This window comes from Ovis aries, chromosome 4, assembly GCF_016772045.2.
Source record: "Ovis aries strain OAR_USU_Benz2616 breed Rambouillet chromosome 4, ARS-UI_Ramb_v3.0, whole genome shotgun sequence".
Classification (NCBI taxonomy): Eukaryota; Metazoa; Chordata; class Mammalia; order Artiodactyla; family Bovidae; genus Ovis; species Ovis aries.
The window spans coordinates 62200524-62223770 of NC_056057.1; the positions used below are offsets into that span (position 1 = coordinate 62200524).

General features: G+C 42.3%; 1 protein-coding gene across 5 annotated transcripts in view; it reads left to right on the forward strand.

Annotated features, from left to right (window-relative positions):
- AOAH (acyloxyacyl hydrolase) overlaps positions 1-23247 on the forward strand; it is a 199116-nt gene that overhangs the window by 62979 nt on the left and 112890 nt on the right. For all 5 annotated transcript variants that reach the window (XR_009600488.1, XM_042248592.2, XM_060415018.1 and 2 more), the window contains 5 exons: positions 3807-3866; positions 9727-9797; positions 20047-20107; positions 21193-21263; positions 22140-22188. Coding sequence is in view for 4 of the 5 variants with exons in the window: in XM_042248592.2 (XP_042104526.1) it covers positions 3807-3866; positions 9727-9797; positions 20047-20107; positions 21193-21263; positions 22140-22188 (312 nt within the window). In the remaining variant the exon portion in view is untranslated. The remainder of the gene's footprint in view (positions 1-3806; positions 3867-9726; positions 9798-20046; positions 20108-21192; positions 21264-22139; positions 22189-23247) is intronic.

A 23247-nucleotide genomic window follows, 5' to 3' on the forward strand; every position in this document is an offset into this window, starting at 1 on the left:
GTGAGCCCACGTAATGGCTTCCTCTACAATTCACTCATGAGACTGAAGGAGATTTGAAACTGGAATGAGGAAACACCGCAATTGAAGGGAAAAGTAATGAGAAATTGAAAACATTTGACCATAACAAATTGCAGGATCAAATGAGTATTTCCAGAACCAAGCCCCTCATTGTTGATGGAGAATCTGCTTATGCTCAGATGATTGCTCTCAGTGAGTCAGAAACATCATTAGGGCTTCCAGCCAGGAGAGTTTTATATCTGGCTCACAATCGATTCCCCAACTTTCTCTCCAATCACTGATTACAGTTGCGAAGTTGTAGTTTTCCAGAAGATAGAAGCGTGGTCCTCGTTCTTTAGAAACAATGGCTAAAAAATGCTAGGTTTTTTTTTCACCAACAGTGGAAAATGCTACCAAGGTAAGAACAATTATCTTCATTTTCATGTTGATCACAATTTGCCCCCTTTGCCTGTCTTTAAAACAAGCAAACAAATAGCTTTAACAGATGTCTTTGAGTCTTTACATCCAATTTTACATATAGCAGAGACTTGGAGGTTATATCATTTAACCATGGCAGTCTGCAAACAGAGCACGTGGTCCAAGTCTCTGAATTCCAGCACATTTCCCACCATTGTCATGCTGTTTTCCAAGAACAAATTAAGTCTGAAATTTTAACACAAGCCAGCTAATATCACCAAGGCTCAGGAGAATGGCAAATTTAGCTCCTATGGCATGTGGATGATTTAATGCGAAGGATCACATGGTTGGAAGAGTGCTAGCTCTGTATGCCTAGCACCTTTCCACCTGTGTGGAAATTCATGTAACCCAGGGACAAGCGTAGTCACAAGCATGTGATTGATGATGAAAGAAAAAAGAAATATTCATTCACCCAGTCATTTCTATGTGCAATCATTCATTCATTCATTCCACAAGCTCTTCTAAAGTATCTGTGTCGCGCCACGAATTATATGTTAGGGATACACAGAATCCTTCTCATCAAGGGTTTTGTATCCTGGGAGAGAAGAATGACAGCAAACTGGTAAGACTACAATGTAGAAAGTGTTAAGTAGTAATTACTATTATCCTTCTTTTATAGATGAGGTAACGGAGGCTTAGCGTAGATAAATAACTTGTCCCAGGTTGCAGACCCAGTAAGTTACTCTGTTCAGATTCAAATGAGACATGTTTGACACAAAAAGCCTTGCTTTTACTCCCACTCTGGGAGATGTTAATGAGTGTGCTAGAAAAGAAAGTTGTTGTTAAGTTTTAAAAGTTTGGGAAGTCTGTAAACTAAATTCCCTGCTGGGAGAGCCATTGCACGTATTAGCATATGCAAGGGGTTGAGCCACCTTAGGGTAAGGAGTACCATTTGGAAAGGCATTTCCCAAACATTCAGATGTTTCAGCCCAAGCACACTGCACTATATTGACAAGGATAGGGAAACATGCAGAGAATGCTCCAGATCTCAATATAATGTACCTCAACATTTCAGGAGTATGAGTTAGACAGGACACAGTCACAGACTGGTCCTTCTCAGGTTCTGCGATGTTAAAGAGTTGAGTTCTGGTACACTCAGGAGTAAAGGAAATAAAGAAACATAGTATTATTAGACATGAGTTTCTACAGGGAATAACTTTTAGTGATCAAGTTCTCTGCTATCAATTATAGCAGCAGTAGATTTGAAAATTACAGAAAATGCCTTTTCTTCACATCACACTTTGACAGCAGTGACAAGCTCCCACAAAGAAGAAGCCCCCTGGGACATAAAATGATGCTTTTAGACATGAAATTTTTTTATTGTCAAGGAGCAGGCATTTATGAGGGGGTTTAGGGGTGGGGAGAAGCTCACTGATCTACTCTTGATCTTTTCTAAAAGTTTATTAGGACAAACTGCTCCTCACTCCCAAATTTAATGACATAAATTCATTTACAAATGGAGCAAGGTTTGAAAGAAGCTGTTCCTGAGGACTTGACTGCCCACTGGAGGTAGTAAATGCATAAATAATTCCAGTGGAAGACAGAAGAGTTAAGAGAAAAGGACAAATGGGGCTTTGAGGCCATTCCTGTTATGTAGGAAGATAAATGGAGGGAGCTCCTCTGCTTTTAATTTTTTTATCAAATAGTGGCATGTCTGACCTTTGGGTGGAATTTGCAGTCTGTTATTATATCTGTGTTCCACTATATCCTACGGTGACTATTTTCCAATACATAGGATTTAGCTTTACCCAAAGCATCTTTTAAAAGCACTCATGATTTCTCTTATGATGGCATTGCACTTTAACTGTGGGAGACAGTGCTGCTCTTGTCAAGCCAAGACCATACACATCTGCCCTCAGCGTTCCAGGGGGGACCCAGAAGCAGCAATTATGCCCAGCACTAAGGGGTCAGAAGGTACTTGGTAAAACCCTTGTCACTTCTTCTCCTCCTTTTTCTTCCTTGTCTTTATTCCTCACTAAACATTGGTCTCCCTAGAGAACTGAACTGGGTTAAAACCAGATCAGTTCTCTCAAGGGGATCCAAATGGCCCTTCCTAAAAAGATGTTGCCAGCACCTTCTCTCTGCTTCATCTCACTTCCACTTACTGTGCTTACTGTACCTGTTCCTGGTGCCTCCTTGCCAGAATGGGAATTTCAGGAGACAGGAGTGTCCATTCACCCCCAGATCTCAGGGTCCTCACCACATCCCTGTACTGGGAACAGATCATTTTTAATAAGCAACAGGGCAATATGTATTGAGTTCTTTTTTTTTTTTTTTAAGCATTTATTGTTGAATTTGTGCTCATTATTGAAAATTTAGGAAAAAGTTATCACCAACTATTATTATGGCATATTTCTTTGCAAGGGCCTTCCCAGGTGGTATGGTGGCAAAGAATCTGCCTGCCAATGCAGGAGACACAGGAGATGCAAGTTCGATCCCTGGGTCCGGAAGATCCCCCGGAGTAGGAAATGACAACCCAGTCCAGTATTCTTGCCTGGAAAATTCCATGAACAGAGGGGCCTGGTGGGCTACAGTCCACAGGGCTGCATAGAGTCGACTGAGCACACACATGCATACATCTGCAGGATTTTTTTCTTTTCTGTATGTGCAAAATCTGATAACCTATTTTCTGTATGTGCAAAATCTGATAACCTATTTTTTCTTTGCTTGGCACAATATCATAAATGTTTTCTTTCACTTTTATTTCTATATCTATTGAGCACTTACAGTGTATTAGAAACTGTGCTAGACCCTGTAGATGCTTGAGATGGGCCTCAAATTCAAAGGGATATTTCCAAAGCAGAGAAACAGGGGACCCATAATTAAGGCAGAAGAACACCACTCTCAATGTTGTGGAGAATGAACTTTAAGCTAACAAGGGCCACCAAAAAGGAAATCATAACAGAAATTTTCACCTCCTGCACTGGGGCTTTCAGACCCAAAGGCAAGTCACTGAGCTTGGCATAGCAGGCAAGAAGACAAAGGTTCAGATGGCGTCTCTTTTGGACACTGGCTCTGAGATCTACAGCCAATTTCTTAGCTTTTATGCATCTCAATTTCTTCATCTGTAAAAAGGTCATATCTCTCGGAGATGCTGTGAAGATTAAATAACATAATATTTGCAAAGCACTTAGCATAGCATCTGGTACAAAGCAAATCCCTGATTAAAGAGAGTTATTAACATGAAATTGCTTTCCTGTAAGTTATTTTATCAGAAAGCTATAGAATAATGCATTTATTGCTAAGTGACAAACAAAAAACCTAACTTTGGAAACCCAGAAAAAGAAAAGATGGGATACGAGTTGTAATATTGTCTAACTTTATTTTTATAGGAGGCATGGACACTCACACTTGAGAAGGCCAGACAGATTGTCAAGAAATCTCCAGCTCTGGTAAGCAACTGACAGGCAGAATGCCAGCATTGTCCTTGGCACATTCATCTCCCTCTGGCCTCTGCTCTCCCACTCCGAAGGCCAGGGGCTACTCCTGACACAGGCCCACAACACTCCACAGTTGAATTGGGACTGAAGTAGGAAGATGAGCCCCGTCCTCTTTTTTTCTCTTTTTTCTCCTCGCTTCTCTCTACAGCTGCATTTCTCACCTTCAGTTGAAGCTGGATAATCCTTAGTTGTGGGTTCTGCCCAGGGCATTGTAGGATGTTAGCAGTATCCCTGTCCTCTATCCGCTAGATGCTACCCGCCTCCCCCATAGTCACCACAACCAAAAATGTCTTCTGGCATTGTCACATATCCTCTGGCACTCACTGTTGAGAATTGCTGCCCTCCAGCAGATGATATTGGAGGAGACTGTAACCTCCTGCTCCATCACTTTCTAAATATGTGATCTAGGCTGAGCCTCAGTTCCCCTATCAGTGAGATAGGGACAATGACAGCGTTCCTTTCTCAAAGCTAGATACCAGGACCTAAGAGAGCCCATGTGTGTAAAGTGCCTAGTATCGTACCTGGGACATATCAAGCACTCAACAGATGCTAGCTAAAATCATCACCATTAGTATTCTTTTCCCCTAATTTTTCCTTTTTGCAATCATAGTTTTATTCAACAGACAGAATGCTTAGTTCAAACTGGTTATCATTAAGTCAAGTATTTGACTTGGGCCCTGGTGGTCATTCAGCCCCAGATGAAAAGGAAGCAGAAAGGTAAACCTTCGAAGAAGTGTCTCCCCTGATGCTAAGCAGTTCTGGCAGGAAGGAAACATTCATCAGAGATGAGAGGACATGGCCCTCATCCTTGGCTTCTCCCTGCTGGCCCAGCTTATCCTTCACCTGATGCAATACATTCAAAGTAGTATTGATTTGGCAACATGGAAATAAAGGGGAGGAAAATTCCTTGTGGCTCAGCCTGCCAGATTTAGCAAATAAAAACGGAAGATTAAATTTGAATTTCAAATAAATAATGAATAATTTTTAGTATAAGTATGTCCAGCACAATATTTTATTTGGCAACCCTACTTGAGGGGGGCACATGGGTTTTGATGTACAAGTCTGATACTTGTTGAATGATAGCATGAAGACATTTCTACACAATCGATTAAGCAATCATAATGCCTGCATCGTCAATTATTACTTAATTCAGTGAGTAATTAAAGGCCAACCGTAACTGGTTCAATTAATCCACTTAAGACGTTGAACAAGAAATTGAAGCTTCACATGAAACCTTGACCACCACCTTCAGAACTCTAAACAGACTGGAGAATAATACCATTTTTCTTTTAATTCTTCTCAATATGCATCTACAAATTTATTCTCAGAGCCTTGTTTACTTCACTAGCACAAACTGCCTTGGCATTGACTCAAAGGCTAATTAGGACTTTACAATTATTCATTTCTGTCACCAAAATTGCCAGCATAATTCATGGGGCAGGATTCCAATCATGCCTTGCAAGAAGCCAAAAAAAAAAAAAAAAAAAATCAACTGAACAATTCAACAATTAAAAAAAGCTCCTCAAAAATATCTTCCAATTTATTTACTCTCTGAATTAAAGCTATCAAAGAAAAAATAATCAGGAAATGCAAATAAGAATCTTTTAAAAACTGCTCAGAGGATATTGCCTGCAATTAATTCCATTGTGATGGCTGATGTAACTGTAGACCTAGACAAAATGCAGAGGAACACAGTAGGTTGCATATCATTTCAGCACAACCTGTCAGAAAATCCAGACTGGGGAAGAGTTAAGTGTTGTGCCTGGGGAGCCGGGTCGGGGAGTGGAGGGGGAGGTCTTCGTGGATTTGGCAGATACTGAGCATCTAAATGTTTAGAATACTTGAGTTATGTCCTCAGTTTGTCCTCACAAAAATGCCTAAAAGGAGCTAGCATATTATTGTTATCAGCCCCATTTTACAGATAAGAAAACTAAGAATCAGATAGGTTAAGTAATTTCCTCATTCCACATAGCTTGTAAGTGAGAAACTCATCATTTAAGTCCAGGTTTAGCTTCTGCCCGGTTTCTAACCTTTCCACCATTACAATAGCTTTCAACCAGACCTCCTCAGTACTGAATTTCAGGAAGCACCATTCACATCACAGGCTGTGTGACTATTAAAATTGTACAGTGTACAATCTGTACAGCTGAACCCGATGGCCCTGATGGTAAACCTACTTATTCAATAGAAGCATCTGGAAAGACTTTAAAAATTGCCACTGTTCAGACTCACCCTGGGCTTCCCAGGTGACTCAGTGGTAAAGAAGCTACCTGCCAAGCCGGAGACACAGCTTCAATCCTTGGGTTGGGAAGATCCCCTGGAGGAAGAAATGGCAACCCACTCCAGTATTCTTGCCTGGGAAATCCCATGGACAGAGAGGCCTGGCAGGCTATGGTCCATAGGGTTACAAAGAGTCAGACATGACTGAAGCAATTTAGCACACATACAAATTCAAGTAAAATAATATATGACAATGGTCTAAAAGTACTATATCACTCAGAAATTCAATTTTAAGTTGGTTATGTACAGAAGGGGGCTTCCCTGGTGGCTCAGATGGTAAAGAATCTGCCTTCAATGCAGAAGAGAAGTTATGCTCCCCCTTTGAGCCTCTATTTACCCCATTCACCACATTCTCATTTATTTAACCTCTGCTTATTGTTCTGTATTCATTTAACATCATGGGGTGGGCAAAGCTCCAGATGCAAATAGAAGTTGGCTAAATAGATGGCAAAAATGAAAATGCTGCCTGAATCCTATGCCCCAGGACAGCCCAGACTTGGGACTTTCATTTTAGATGGGATTACATACAGCCAGATGTGCTGTTTTAAATCCATCTCTGAGATAATAACAGCCCCCATTCTGCCTCTGTCTAGTAAGGTTTGAATTGAAAGGAAGGGGCTGGCAAATATGCAAGTGAGGGTCTCTGCAGTGTGCTCTGTGTCCATCTAAATTCCCTTTGCAAGTTTGTAAGAAGACGTTAGTCCTTCCCATACCATGTGATGAAAAGGCTGGATGATCAAAACATCTGTCTTAACAGAAGGAGTTCTGGGGATCCCTGGACAAGTTACATCACCTTCTGCCTACATCCTAGATTCAGTTTCTGCACAAGGAATGTCAAAGACAGCTGCAGTCTTCAGGCTGAATTTCGACAGTGAACAGCTGTGCATTTTATTCCATGTATCTCCTGTGTAGTAATTATCAGCCTGTCCTTATAAAATGTTTGATGTATTGGTTATCATCTGTGTTAAAATCTGCATTTGCCATTAGGTTAATTAGACCAAGGCCTTCAGACAAAGTAAATATAAAAAGAAGTAACTCAAACTTTCAAATGCAACCTGACTCTGGATCTTAGAATGTGTCTCTACCAGTTGGCACCCATGTTATGGTATAATTGCACGCTGGAGTGTGTTTCACAGCGTGTCTACACTGCTCAGCATACTCAGTTACCAGTTCTCCAAACATCCCATCTCTGTACCCCGATCCCCCTCCTCCCGCCTTCCATCAGTGGTTCCCAACCAGAAGCAATGCTGTCCCCCATCACCTCTCCTGGGGACATTTGGCAACAGTTAGAGACATTTGGGGGCTACTGCCTATAGTGGCTAGATGCCAGATACACTGCTATATAGCCTACAATGCACAGGACAGCCCACAACAAAGAATTATTCAGCCCTGAATGGCAATAGTGCTGAGGTTAGAAAGCCCAGGACCAGGCCTTAGAGTCTTTATCTGCCAATGGGTTTTTCTGTCCCTTCTTGCCTCCTCCAGGCTTTCATGTCTCCTCCAGAGATGTCTTTCTGAAATACAATGTGATCTCTCCCAGGATTCCCCACTGCCCTCAAGACAGAATGTGATGCAGCCTTCCAGGCTCATCCTAATGTGTCCTTCCTTCCATGTCCACTGCATTCTCCTGGCTCCTTATACTCCAGCCAGGTTGAAATGTCCTGCAAGATGCCAGTCCCACTCATATGCCCACAACCCTGTGCCAGGTGCTTCCTCTGTTTTTCTGGCTTTGGTGTGGACTCCAACTACCTGGGACATTTTTAAAATACAGATTCTGATTCAACAGGTCAACTGTGTGGCCAGAGGCTCTTAGTCCTAAAGTTCCTGGATGACATCCAATGCTTCTGCTTTATGATCACACTTTGTTCAGCCAGAGTCTAGAGCAGTGGTTCTCAAACCTTAGTGAGCATCAGAATGACTTGGAGCTATGAAAACACAAATTTCCAGGCCTTCCCCAGGCTTTCTGAGTCAGTAGATTGTGGTGGAGCCCATGAATTACATTTGTAGCCAAGTCTGCAAACTGCCTTTGAGTTGAAAAGCGTGGAGCATCTGTCTCTTCCTTTCTCGCCTGCCTCCTCCTCCAGTTCCTAGAAAGCCATATTAATGCCTGGACCACGGCAGCCCTCACAGAGCATGCTAAGAGCTGGGATTATCCACCCCTGTGCTCCACTAGACAGTAAGCTCCGTGATGACAAGGACAGCCTCTTCTGTTTCCACCTCTTGCATTTAGTTGAGGGTACTAGTCAGGACTGTTCCTCATTCTAGAAAGTTGTACAAAGATCACAAAGATCCTTAAACATCTCATTTGTAGCCAGAAAAGGTTACTTGTCTGCCTTTGCTAGGGTCAGAATAGTGACAACTGTTAGTACCACTCACATCCACCTGAAGGACTCTCTAGGTTGGTGAGAATTACCACATGCTTCCCCGCTATCCAAAAGTAGACCATTCCTATGAAGTCTTTCCTAAGGCTAAGCAGCAGCTACCTTAGGACTCATCTTGCTAACAGATGCACACAACAAGTGGAGATCAAGCACAAAAGCTCACAGACATGGTTCAAAGCTATGGCTGCCTGATACTGAAGTGTTCAGCGTGGTTTCTGGGGAAGGAGCTGGGCGGGGCCCCTCTCAGTACTCGGGGTTACTCACTGGCTCCACTCTCACTCCTGCAGAACAGATGATGAACACTATTTTTGCTTTTCGCTTTTTTTTTTTTTTCCTGTTTTTATGAAAGTGAAAACTCCTCTTCCGATTTCTTTCAGTTCATGAAAATAGATACTAACTTAGGTCTTTCATCGAATCAAGGTGGCGTGAAGTAAACGTTAAAAAAGCAGGAGATACCTGTCTCCCTTTCTCTCTTTGTTGATAAATGCCAGTTCCTGACTTTTTCTACCCAGTTGTTTTTCCTTTTGTCTGTGAAAAGCATCATAGGAACTGCAATACGTCTAAAAACACTTTTTAATTTAAAAAAAAAAAAAAAGCCAGGGTTTTAAATTTATCCCCCAGCTAGAGTCTTATGTAAACTGCTGTCTGAAATCCCTTTGCTCAGGAAACTCTGGGGGCTTCATCTGCACCCCTTCCACCCCTCCACGCCCCAGGGAAGGGGCCTTCCTTCTTCCTAAGCCATCTCTCCCATTAGTCTTTATTTTATCTCTTAACAGGATGGAATTGTCTTATTTGAAAACAGTCTTTATTTTCCAAATCCTTTTTTAAAGCCACTGAAGATAGTGAGGAGAAGAATGCTGTCTGAGTAGAATGGACCAAGATGGGCCTCTTCTTTTGGGAAGAGCTGGAAAAGACAAGAGGATCTTGAAGGGAGACCTTCAAGGTCAGGAGCCAGCACACAGGTGCAATGAATTTGGAGTGTGGGGACAGAAACAAGGGGTAAATTGAGTTAAGTAATATGGCCCAGATTCAGGAGAAAGAAGAGTCCAGAAATTCAAAATGTGGAGCCAAGAAGAGAGGATGTACCTTTAGAAACTGGAGAACCATTCCTTGAAATAAATAAATCTTTCTGTTTTTGCTTTTCTCTCCAGAAGTACTCCAGAAGTGGTTCTGATATTTGTTCACTCCCATTTTTGGCCAAGATCTGTCAGAAGATTAAACTGTATGTATATGAATGCCCCCTCCTGAGCACTAACAGGGGAAAGCATCTTTAGTGGTTTCTGTTTTCTAATGATGAAAATAATCTTCAAGTTAAAAGGCATCTTTCTGAAGGTGAAAGTGTTTCTTGCTCATGACTTGTATAGAAACTGGAAGACAAATTAGCTTAGAACAAATCATTTTGGAAATATACTGAATACCAGCATCTTTGAACCTCCAAGCCTGACTTACAGTCCTGGGCTGGAACACAGCCTGCCTGCTCACACCGGAGCAGGACAGCCCCTCCTTGCTGTGTAAGATCCGGACGAGGTCAGCCACCCATTATGATGAGGACTCTTTGAGCATCTTTAGTGCAAGGCACTCATGAGGCTGGAAAAGGACCTTTGTTTTCAAGAGCGCAACCTATTACCTAAAAACCTTAGCGCTAATATTTATGAACAGGGTGCCAAATGCAGGGATACTGTCCAGAGTTCCCAAGCCCTCCTGTCTCAGTTTAAAATCCCATGCTCCAGCTCACTCTAAGATTGTGCTGGGTGTCATAACTACTGTCCAGAATATTGAAAGACGGAACAGTATCCTGAGAGGCACGTTGGACTAAGAGGAAAAATAACATAGGTCTCCTTCCACCCAGCTCCTTCCCTTGTCACTGGGGCAGGGCTGCTGCCTGCCACTGTACGGCCACTATTCCCAGGGCCAGATACTGAACTTTCACTGCATTTCTGCACGGAATTCTCATAATTCCATCACTATTCCCATTTTGAAGATAAGGAAACTGAGTCTTACAGAGGTAATTTTTCCAGGATTTCTTTCCCGTGGTTAAGCCTCTGCTTCCACTGCTGAGGGCATGGGTTTGATCCTTGGTCGGGGAACTATGATTCCACCTGCCACATGGTGTAGCCAAAAAGTTTTTTAAAAAGGTAACTTCTCCCAGCCACAAGGACCCAACATACACCCCTAGGTATATTGGAACACACTTGTTCTCTGGAAACATCCCCTTTTGGACTCCTTTGCAGTGCTGTGTCTTGAGCCAGATTTGAGAACTTGGGCCGCTTCATGTCTCCAAACCTCAGTTTTTCCCATGTCTCAACTCAAGCTATAGAGCCATTTGGGAGGTTTTAAAGATGCAGACTCTTGGCCTGAGCCCTGGTGGGGAAGCATGGCAGTTTCCTAGGCTCCTGCTTAACTGTGTCCTCCCGAGTGCTCACATTCTAGTTCTGGAGCCAGACCACAGGTGCTACATGTACAGATAATGCTTTAATGACTCAAAATAATATTCCTTCTCTGTAACATATTCACTGAGACCATGCCATCTGCCCGGGCCCCTGTTACTTTCATTCTCACTCTCCTGCAGGCAGTTCCTATCACTTGAGTGCATTCTGGTCCAGCCTGGCTCTCACTGTGAAGGGATAGAGGGGAGAACTCTCCAGAGATGAGAGAGTCAGGCCTTATGCCTGAACTGAGAGGTTATATTCATTTCTTAGGGCTGCTGTACTAAAATACCCCAACCTGGGTACCTTAGAACAATAGAAATGCATTATCTCCCAGTTCTGGAGGTTGAAAGTTTGAAAGCAATGTGTGGGTAAGGTCCCTCTGAGACTCTAGTCCCACTGATATTCCCTCAGAGACTCTGGGTGGAATCCTCCTTAGCTCTTAGCTTCTGGCAGTGGCTCTCCATCCTTGGCAACCCTGAGCTTGCAGCTGCATCACTCCATCTCTGCCTTCCTCTTCGTGCATGGACAGCTTCCCTGTGTGTCTGTCTTTTCCTTTTATAACCAGTCATGTTGGATTAATTCAGTTCAGTTCAGTTGCTCAGTCGTGTCCAATTCTTTGTGACTGCATGAACTGCAGCACGCCGGGCCTCCCTGTCCATCACCAACTCCTTGAGTTTTCCCAAACTCATCTCCATTGAGTTGATGATGCCATCCAACCATCTCATCCTCTGTCATCCCCTTCTCCTCCCGCCCTCAGTCTTTCCCAGCATCAGGGTCTTTTCAAATGAGTCAGCTCTTCGCATCAGATGGCCAAAGTATTGGAGTTTCAGCTTCAGCCTCAGTCCTTCCAATGAATACCCAGGACTGATCTCCTTTAGGATGGACTGGTTGGATCTCCTTGAAGTCCAAGGAACTCTCAAGAGTCTTCTCCAACACCATAGTTCAAAAGCATCAGTTCTTCGGCGCTCAGCTTTCTTTTGGTCCAACTCTTACATCCATACATGACTACTGGAAAAACCATAGCCTTGACTAGACGGACCTTTGTTGGCAAAGTAATGTCTCTGCTTTTTAATACGCTATCTAGGTTGATCATAACTTTCCTTCCAAGAAGTAAAAGCGTCTTTTAATTTCATGGCTGCAATCACCATCTGCAGTGATATTGGAGCCCCCAAAACAGAAGTCAACCACTGTTTCCACCATTTCTCCTTCTATTTGCCATAAAGTGATGGGACCAGATGCCATGATCTTAGTTTTCTGAATGTTGAACTTTAAGCCAACTTTTTCACTCTCCTCTTTCACTTTCATCAAGAAGCTCTTTAGTTCTTCTTCATTTTCTGCCATAAGGCTGGTGTCATCTGTGATGAGGTTACTGATATTTCTCCTGGTAATCTTAATTCCAGCGTGTGCTTCCTCCAGCCCAGCATTTCTCATGATGTACTCTGCATAGAAGTTAATAAGCAGGGTGACAATATACAGCCTTGACGTACTCCTTTTCCTATTTGGAACCAGTCTGTTGTTCCATGTCCAGTTCTAACTGTTGCTTCCTGACCTGTATATAGGTTTCTCAAGAGGCAGGTCAGGTGGTCTGGTATTCCCATCTCTTTCAGAATTTTCCACAGTTTATTGTGATCCACACAGTCAAAGGCTTTGGCATAGTCAATAAGGCAGAAATAGACGTTTTTTTCTGGAACTCTCTTGCTTTTTTGATGATCCAGAGGATGTTGGCAATTTGATCTCTGGTTCCTCCGCCTTTTCTAAAACCAGCTTGAACATCTGGAAGTTCATGGTTCACATATTGCTGAAGCCTGGCTTGGAGAATTTTGAGCATTACTTTACTAGCACGTGAGATGAGTGCAATTATGTAGTAGTTTGAGCATTCTTTGGCATTGCCTTTCTTTGGATTGGAATGAAAACTGACCTTTTCCAGTCCTATGGCCACTGCTGAGTTTTCCAAATTTGCTGACAAATTGAGTGCAGCACTTTCACAGTATCATCTTTTAGACAGCTCAACTGGAATTCCATCACCTCCACTACCTATGTTCGTAGTGATGTTTCCTAAGGCCCACTTGACTTCACATTCCAGGATGTCTGGCTCTAGGTGAGTGATCACACCATCATGATTATCTGGGTCATGAAGATCTTTTTTGTACAGTTCTTCTGTGTATTCTTGCCACCTCTTCTTAATATCTTCTGCTTCTGTTAGGTCCATACCATTTCTGTCCTTTATTGAACCCATCTTTGCATGAAATGTCCCCTTGGTATCTCTAATTTTCTTGAAGAGATCTCTAGTCTTTCCCATTCTGTTGTTTTCCTCTATTTCTTTGCATTGATAGCTAAGGAAGGCTTTCTTATCTCCCCTTGCTATTGGTTGGAACTCCACATTCAAATGGGTATATCTTTCCTTTTCTCCTTTGCTCTTCCCTTCTCTTCTTTTCACAGCTGTTTGTAAGGCCTCCTTAGACAGCTATTTTGCATTTGTTTTTCTTGGGGATGGTCTTGATCCCTGTCTCCTGTACAATGTCATGAACCTCCGTCCATAGATCATCAGGCACTCTGTCTATCAGATCTAGTCCCTTAAATCTATTTCTCACTTCCACTGTTAATTGTAAGGGATTTGATTTAGGTCATACCTGAATGGTCTAGTGGTTTTCCCCACTTTCTTCAATTTAAGTCTGAAATTGGCAATAAGGAGTTCATGATCTGAGCCACATTCAGCTCCCAGTCTTGTTTTTGCTGACTGTATAGAGGTTTTCCATCTTTGGCTGCAATGAATATAATCAATCTGGTTTCAATGTTAGCCATCTGGTAATGTAGGGACCACCCTAATGACCTCCTAAAGGAAATCAGTCCTGAATATTCATTGGAAGGACTGTTGCTGAAGGTGAAGCTCCAACACTTTGGCCACCTGATTTGAAGAACTGATTCATTGGAAAAGACCCTGATTCTGGGAAGGATTGAAGGTAGGAAGAAAAGGGAATAACAGAGGATGAGATGGCTGAATGGCATCATTGACTTGATTAACATGAGTTTAGCAAGTTCTGGGAACTAGTGATGGACAGGGAAGCCTGGCATGCTGAAGGTCCATGGGGAGACAAAGACTGAGTGACTGAACTGAACTGAACTAATAACCTCATCCTAACTTAACAACATCTGCAAACATCCTCTTTCCAAGTCAGTTCCCATTCACAGGGACCAGGGGTTAGAACCTCAACAGCTCTCTTTGGTGAACACAGTTGAGCCCACAACAGAGGAACTTTTCCTATGTTCCTCCATCCTTCATCTCATCAGCTTCACGGAAGCTAAAGCCACTGAACAGCTTTGAAAGTATCTCAGGAGAGGAGAAGGCTGTGCTTCTGACCCACATTCAGAACCTCTTAGTTTAAAAACTTTTCCTGGTTCATCTGCCCACATGAGTTCCTGTAAGCCAGCTGTGTGAAGTGCTGGCCTAGATCCCGGAAACAGTTATCAACACTGCTTTTCATGAATAGAGGTGGAGGCGGACAGCATCAGGATATGAGGAGTGGAGGGGGAATATCAGACATGAAAGAAGATGCTGGGGGGCTGAGAGACAGCCAGGTCCCTAGGTCCCCAGGCCCCTGATCATTTCATCATGCCTAGCTCTTGTTGAATTGAGACTCCTGTCTCCTCCTTGCTGAAATCATCATTACATTTTCTGTGTCAAACGTGGGCCTGCAGGACCAAAACGACATCTCTGCAATTGAACCACCTTTGAAACACTGAATTCAAGAGCATCTGTGGCCAGAGATTTATCAGGCCCAATTTAAAAGGGAAATTCTTTTTATGAAAAAGCAAAAGCAATATGTTTTTCTTCTTCTAAAAACCATTGTGCTTCTAGTATAATTCATACCAGGTCACAATTTATTCAGTGCTGTTTGGTTTATAAATCACACTTACATGCAACCTCATTTATTCTTCAAATAACCTGTGGCTCGGTGATAATAATGACAAAGAAGAATAACCCAGTACTGTCTCTTTACCAGGAACTCTTGTAAATGCAGTCCTGTTAGCAGACCCCATTTTTGTCCCCCTTTTTAAAGATGTAAAGTTATTTTCCCAAACTCACAGAACTAGTCATGGATTCATATGACATTTGGACCCAGAACCACTACACTGTCTGTCCCTTGACCCTGAGCCCCACTTTCAGATGAGCAGGTTGGTTCTAGTTCATTTAACGCCTGATCCAGCAACAGTCAACAGGTAGTAGAGAAAGACCTACGTGTCTTCTACTGCATTAACCCTTCCGTAAAATCCCCTCCAGTAAGAACATCTTTCCTGCTCCTTGCCTCTCTCTGTGCCCCCTTGTTTGTTCTAATGCCTTCAAAATGCAATGGTGGCATCTCCACCCATGGGAAGAAGTTTTCCAGCTCCCAGCCTGTCTTTGACCACGTAGCTAGCCTCCTCGGTACCCCCACGCTCCCTGGCACCTGATCCTGCACCCTGTTCTTCCCTGGCTGCTTCCCCACCAGTCTCCCACACCTACCAACAGCTTTTCAGAGTGAGGATACCATTTCTTGGTAAACTTTTTAGCCCTGGTCACTACCACAGTGCTTGACCTCAGTAGGGACTCAGTGAAGAAACAAATGAATAAACAAAGAAAACGCACTAATTTAATAGACACAAATGTGCAGGATACTAGGCTACTACCATGGGGCAACCAAGGATTTTGTTGTTTTGTTCTGATCAGAATTCACAGTGTCGATACACTGCCTAATTTTTTCTTTTTTTATTGCAGCAATGGTGAGTCAGGAGGGTCCCCTCTTAATATCGATAATTTATTCTTTTTATTGAATTTCCAAATGCTCAAGCCCACCTATATATTATTTCACATAAATTCACACAGGCTATCATATGCTATGTTAATCACATTTTTAATTCATCGTTCTTGGCTTTTCTCATTTGTTCCTTCTTGCTTCTGCCCTGCTCTTGCCACACACCTCCATCCCTATCCCCGCCACATGGTGAGCCATGTAACCATGTCAGGATGGATCTTTCCATGGTTTTCTCTGCTTTCATTGCATCTTACAGAGATGCATGTAACACATCCATGTGCAGAAGAAACAGAGCCACTCTGAGCCTGCACTGCTGCCTGGGATTCAAATGTGAGGCAGATACTCATGGATACTTTATTTTCCCTGGTTTTCTTTTGTTGTAATGCCCCAGTTTCATGACATAGTTTTAGGCATTTTGAGCTTGAATAGCTCAATATTATGTAACAAATAACATTCAGCTGCAGTCACAGTTGCTCACTGGGTCAAGCTTGTCAGCCAGACCCCAGGCAAAGGGCAGGAGCAGCAAGCAGGTGATTAGCTGCACCAGCCAACTGGAGTTCTAGGTATTTTCACTATAAGTTTCCTGTTTTAAACATCTTTGCTGCCACAAACATTAGTTTCACCATATAACTAATTAGCCATGAGGCTAATTACAAAATTAAAGAGACTTTATTACTAAATATAAAATATCTGAATATATTTAAAGGGTGAAAAATGAAAGGCAGTCATGTCCAACTCTTTGCAACCCCATGGACTGTAGCTTACCAGTTTCTTCTGTCCATGGGATTTTCCAGGCAAGAGTACTGGAGTGGGTTGCCATTTTCTTCTCCAGGAGATCTTCCCAACCCAAGGATTGAACCCAGGTCTCCCACATTGTAGGCAGATGCTTTACCATCTGAGCCACCATGGAAGTCCCTTTAAAGGGTGCGTAGATTTAATGGCACTACTGTGCAGATGACTGACCTTATTTTGTGACTTGTACCTGAGCACTTTTCTTCCAGGTTGTTCATTCTTAGTGCTTTACACATTGATTCGCCTCCTCATTCGGCATCACAGTTTTTCTTTTTGCTAAAATTTCTTCCTTTGTTAGAGGAAGTATCAATTTCCAAATATTAGGATGCATATTTATACCCAACCTTTGTATTGCATCTCATTCCTATGTTTTTGCCTAGAAAAGAGCCTGGTGGGCTACAGTCCATGGGGCTGCAACAGTCGGACACCTCTGAGCACACACACATTTGTATTCTGTTATGAAAGCCTCTATACTGTTGTGTGATCCTGGCATCTGGTCACATGTCTGTTGATAAACATTCCAGAGGTTTATGGGAAATGTGAGTTCAAACTTGCACTTTTTCAGGCCCTCAGCCTCTTTCTCCTCTACTGTAATGTGTTTAGAAATAAGAAACTGGCTCTTGGGGCAAATCATCATCATTTGTCATGATTTTCATATGATACATATCAAAACAAACTATCAACCAGTCATTTTACCTTTTATGGCAAAATTGTCTTATGGCCAATTAGCTACACAGTGAGAATGTTTGTAACAAAAATGCTTGCTGTGAAGGTACTTACAGCAAAGAAATTTATGGTAAAAATATCTAAAAATAATAGACATGCATAACTGGATTGGACATTGTATGGCTGGGAATCTGAAAATCTGAAGAGAACCCATGGGTTGAATTGGGGATATATCCAGAAACCAAAATGTCAGAAGACCAGACAACTTAGGCCTGTTTGCCCAGTCCTAGAAGCCACCCTTGGGATAGCTTATTAGCACTGTGCCTAATAAAGAAAAGAGCTAATATTTTGTGAATACTTACCACATGCTTGGCACAGGTCTTCCTCACTTCACATGTAACAACTCATTTAGTCTTTGCAACAGTCCAAGGAAGCAGATACTGACATTGACCCCATTTACAAATGAGCCAACAGATGTAAAAATGATGAAATAATTTGCCTTAAGTTTACAGCAGACCTGGGATTCAAATCCAAGGAGTCTAATTTCAGAACCTAGAGCTATGTTAAAGGGCTTCCCATATTTTTCCTTCCTACTAGAATGCCTGTCACCCAATTACTTGCTTTGAAAATACTTTCTAATCCTTTAAATTTCACCTTAAGATTGCCTCCTTCCCTGTAGAGAGGGAAATGTCTTCCCTCTGCGTGCACAACTCTCTTAGAGAATTTTCTCCATAGCACTGTAGCTATCTATTAATGCATTGTTTTCCCCATCCATCACTGAGCTCTTCTAGCATAGGAAATGTATCTAATACTCATCCTTAATATCTAACATGATGTCTGGCACATGGTAGGGACTTCAAAAATAGCTATGGAATGAATGAATGAATATTTTGGCATACAACCAGGCACCTATAAGGATACACAATGCATCAAATTTTATACAGTTTTGCAGAAGCAATGATAGTAAAAGTCAACAACGCTTTGTCCAAAACCTTGGAGCCAGATGTAATTTGGAATTCAGAATTTCCCAGATTTTAAGAAAGTGACATATCATGCATATACTATAACTCACCACACTCACTTACACTCTTAGCACTCCTGATTAAACACATTTATATTTCAGCAGTGAAATATATGGATAGTCATATTAAGTAGGGTATAGGTTATGAGCGACTTCACTTTCACTTTTCACTTTCATGCATTGGAGAAAGAAATGGCAACCCACTCCAGTGTCCTTGCCTGGAGAATCCCAGGGGCGGGGGAGCCTGGTGGGCTGCCGCCTATGGGGTCGCACAGAGTCGGACACGACTGAAGCGAGTTAGCAGCAGCAGGTTATGAATTGCCTTAGATTGGTTTAGGTTAAATTTTGCCACCAAATAAATTAGCTTCAACACTGAAAATAAGAAACCACTCTTGGTTTTCAGGACTGTTTGGATATGCAGGCTATGAATAAGGGATTGTGGAGTTTATGTAAATTGCAACTTATGAGATTTAGGATGGCCAATCTACCCATGCATGTCTAGAATGTATGGTTTTGGTTAGTTACTCTGAGCCTTTAAAATAAACAAGTAAAGGTTAATTTAGTGACCAAGTGTTCTAATTCTAGAAACAACTCATTGTTCCTTCCTTCAAGGACAAACTCTCACCCCCAAGGTGGCAAAGGTAGAAGGAGATAGTTTTGACATCATTGAGAGAGACCTTTTACCCGGTGCTTTTTCTCAGATTGATAATATGGCTGTTTGGGTTTGTTCATCCTCTCTCTCCTCCCTAACCCATCCCTCTCCCTCCCCCTCTTCCTCTTATTCTTTCTCTTGCTCTGTGTCTTTCCTCCTTTTCTCAACTAGGAGCCTAAAACAGCTATCCAAGAGGTCAAATACATACATAGGAGAACGCTATCTATTTTTACAGGGGATGTCATCTCCCAAGAGATCTATAAAGTGGACTTCCAGTGGCTCCACCATCCCGGAGCTCTTAAGACAGGCTCCACACCACCAGTTAGGCTCCATGCTGGCTCTGGCTGAATTCGCTAGCCTTGAGACTCTCAGAACTGCTCAGAAGCTCTTGATTCAGAAGACCATTTACTAAAACCTATAAGGGAGCGTGGTACTCTCTCTACATTCTAAGCTCCAAGAGTAACCTCCTCTGCCGTATGATGGCACTTGCCTGCTACTCTGTTAAGTGATTCTCCTAAAGGGAAAACAATGTTTGGCCTTTGGAAGCTGGGGAGAGTCTGGTGGTAAAGATTTAAGGGAAATCCTCATTCAAAGGAGGTATCCATAGTTTTTGGCATTAATTGCTCGATCATCAGTCACATCAGTTACACCCGGTTCTTGAAGGGGATTGACAACTAAATGCCTAACGGTTCTCAGATGAAGTGATTTAAAAGAGGAGACTCTTAAGAAAAGACTTTTGTCCCAGAATATGTAAAATGTGTAAAATCTCTAGTACTAAGTTCATTGGCCCAAAAATGCAGTCTCTTTTCCTGAGAACCTCAACAGCCATATCCCATGCCCTCTAAAACTTGAGTTCATTATATTTTACTTACCCATATAGGCCAAGTAAAATGTCAGAGAGAAAATCATTCTGTTGAGTGGCAAACAGAAATAAGTAAATTTGGGCTGGTACTCAATTTTATCTTTACTTTTAAAATTTTTATTTAGGCCCGCAATTTTATTTTTAGAATGGGGTTTTGTTAAGTAAACTCAACACAGTCACATCTAAACATGTCTGTATTTATTTTCACAAACACGTTCTTTTTTCTTAGCTCACAGGTGTTTAATTTTCTTTCTTCTAGAGCTACACAAAATTCTGTGCCATTCAGTGATGCCGATTCAGACAAATATAGTGATTTCCCAGTAAGTATTGTTAAGAGTAACCAGACGTTCAGTAAATATTGCATTGCTTCCTATAAATTTCTTTCCTTTAATAAGACAAGATTGAATGCCATTTGAATGTATTATTAATTTGGTAATACACCATTTTATAATGTTTCTATACCTTTATGCTATCTCCACATGGACCATCAAAGTGGATCTTAGGCCTAGACTGTTTTCATTTCCTGAAGTCATTCCCAGCTGGAATTCTCCATGGGGATAACAGTTATCTTGAAAACGTCATGAATTATTTTCAAAATTCTTAAATATATTTTAACTTAGTTTTTAAAAGTGTATATGTGTTTGTGTGCACATGTTTGATTTAGAACAGTTAGGATATCGTAATATTCTCTGTGAAATTCAACAAGCAAGTAACAGATGTCACAAACTTTCCAAACTTGATGGGATCTCAGATACTCTACCTGGCAATTTGAGAAATAAAAGCATTGTTTGACATCATCATGGTTCGTGATCCTTTTGAATCAGACATGTCAAAATATAATAAATCCATGCAAATAACCAGTTTGGCTAGAGTTTTTAATTATTCAGTAAAATTATTAATCGTTGGACAAAATAAACCAATTGCTTTGGGGCCTGAGAAGGTTGATGATTAATAGAGAAAGTTCAGGGAGTTGGATGGCCCTGCTGTGTGTGGAAGTACACATAGACACATACACATGAACACACATGTACACACAGACACACATGTGTGAAACATGCATTTGCATAACCATGTGAATGCACACATGCTCACGTATTTACAAATTCACACAGTTGCACCCCCATACTTTCACATATTGGCACATACACAACAGCACACACACACACACACGCGTGGTGTGTGCATGCTACACCTATGATTGGCCCTGGCACCATATTATACTTCACCTCACTCGGGAGGTCTTAGCATATTCATTTTAATTTTCTTAGTGATCTCTGGTGTTCCCAGACTATATTTGAATTTGAAACTGCAGATGTCAATACCCCTCTGACAGCTCTGACTGGCCTTCACCGTGGACAGCATCAAAGCAGAACTGACCCTTCCTATGTGTGCTCTTCACTTTCAGACACTGCGGGGCTTTCACTGGCGAGGGAGAGATTGCAACGACAGCAACAAGATGGCATACCCAGGCAGAAGGTAATGGTCTCTGCTCATCACTGATTTTGAAAATTACCTTCTGAAAAGGAGGCAGGAGGCATAATGATCTCCTCCAGCCTAGGGGATTCGTGCTTACAGAGAGAAGGGACTTCCATGTCCTCACTGAAGTAAAACTCAATGAAAAAAAAAAAAAACAGTAATTGTTCATTTTATTGCCCCCCAAAATGCTCATGGAGCATTGCCAAGCACTCTGCATCATGCTGTGCGGTGAACAAACAGAAATACGAGTTTACAGTCCAGTGGAAGGAACAAGTGAGTAGACAGGTTCTTGTGGATGTTTATCCCTCCTCCTGCTCGAGCTCTACAGGCAGCCCTGGGCCCAGAAAGAGCAGCCTTTTCCGCCAAGAGTAAGGCAAGAGCTGCGGGGCGTGGAGTGCGGGTTTCATTTTAGTCCCAGGCTGATGTGCAGCCAATCCCATCTCAGAACTCAAACTGGATATGCCAGCCTTCATCTTAGCTGTGACTACAGTGCTGAAGCATTAACCAGATGTTTGGGACTTTAGAGGCGTAACTTTAATGGTATCGCCTGTCTGAAGAAAATAGACTGCAGATGTGTTCATTACGCTCATCAGCACCATTACCCAACAATACCACCCATGAACGTAGTCAGTTATGAAAAGGCTACATTTGGTCCCCAGCTCCCAGCAAACACCCAAAGCCAAGAGAATGACAAAGAGGCCGAGTGGGGGTTCTGTGGGCCACAACGCACAATGGCGTGTGGCATTTTTCCTTGAAGAGCCTGTTGGCTGTCGGTGACACTTGGTGTAGCACTCATTCATTCATTCGTTCATTTGGAAGCTGACATTCAGAGTGATACATACGTGCTGAAGACTCATGTGGCTGTCCTCTCTGTAGGCCAGACAACTGGGACTCATATCAAGATTCCAACTGTAATGGCATTTGGGTAAGAAACTAAATTCAGACTTAACCTTCTTCTCCGGCTTTCTGCCCTCCTTACAAGCCCATTGCCTGTTTGCTTAGTCAGACCTAAGGAAGAAGATAGATGGTAGGCTAAGGCAACTCTTTTTCTGCTGTTTGAAAGAGAGGCATAGAATCCAATCACACGTGAAAAGTGTCAATGATGTAATGAGAGCTGAGGCTCTCAGTCACAGGCACTGTAAGTCTTGTTTAAGGTCACTCACATCTAACCCCTTGGTTCTGTCTGAAACAGTGTGAAATTAAATGAATCGTGGTGTTAGCAAAGTTTTTACAGCAACCCAAACAGCTGGTGGAGCAAACCGCATGCTGTCACCATTTCATTGCAGCCATTTTTTTCCTGTTTCATAAAGCTGGCCAGGCAGAGTGGAAATTACCTGTAGCTTCCCCACTACCTACATCCCGAAGCATCTATGCTGCTACCCTGGTTCCTTATGAATAATAAATTAGTAGCTTCCAGTAGAGAAAAGGGAAGGAAGGAGAGAAGCCAAACACTTATCTGAGGACAGCAATGGCAGCAAATCTAAATTTTGTGAGGTCTTGAACTTATAGGATTTGAGGGGTTCTCACCCACTCCAGTGTTCTTGCCTGGAGAATCCCAGGGATGGGGGAGCCTGGTGAGCTGCCATCTATGGGGTCGCACAGAGTCAGACACGTCTGAAGCAGCTTAGCAGCAGCAGCAGCAGCAGCAGCAGCAGCAGCAGCAGCAGCAGCATAAAGGAAAAAGTATACCAAATACAAAATCAAGTATAAAAGTATGATTAACTAGAATGATAAAAGAAATCTTAACAAATTCCTGGAGTCTTGGAAATTCAGGTCCTTTTCTTTTGAGATCTCTTTTCCAATTTACCAGGAGTGCTTAAGTGGAAACATTGTTCTGACTGCAGCCCAGACTCCTCTCCACCTAAAACACTCTCCACCTAAAACAGCTCCCAGCTGCTCCCAGCACACACACAGGCAGGAATCATACAAACAAGGGGCCTTGGAGTTTAAGTTTCCCCAGCTTCAGGATAAATTGCCTCTGAAT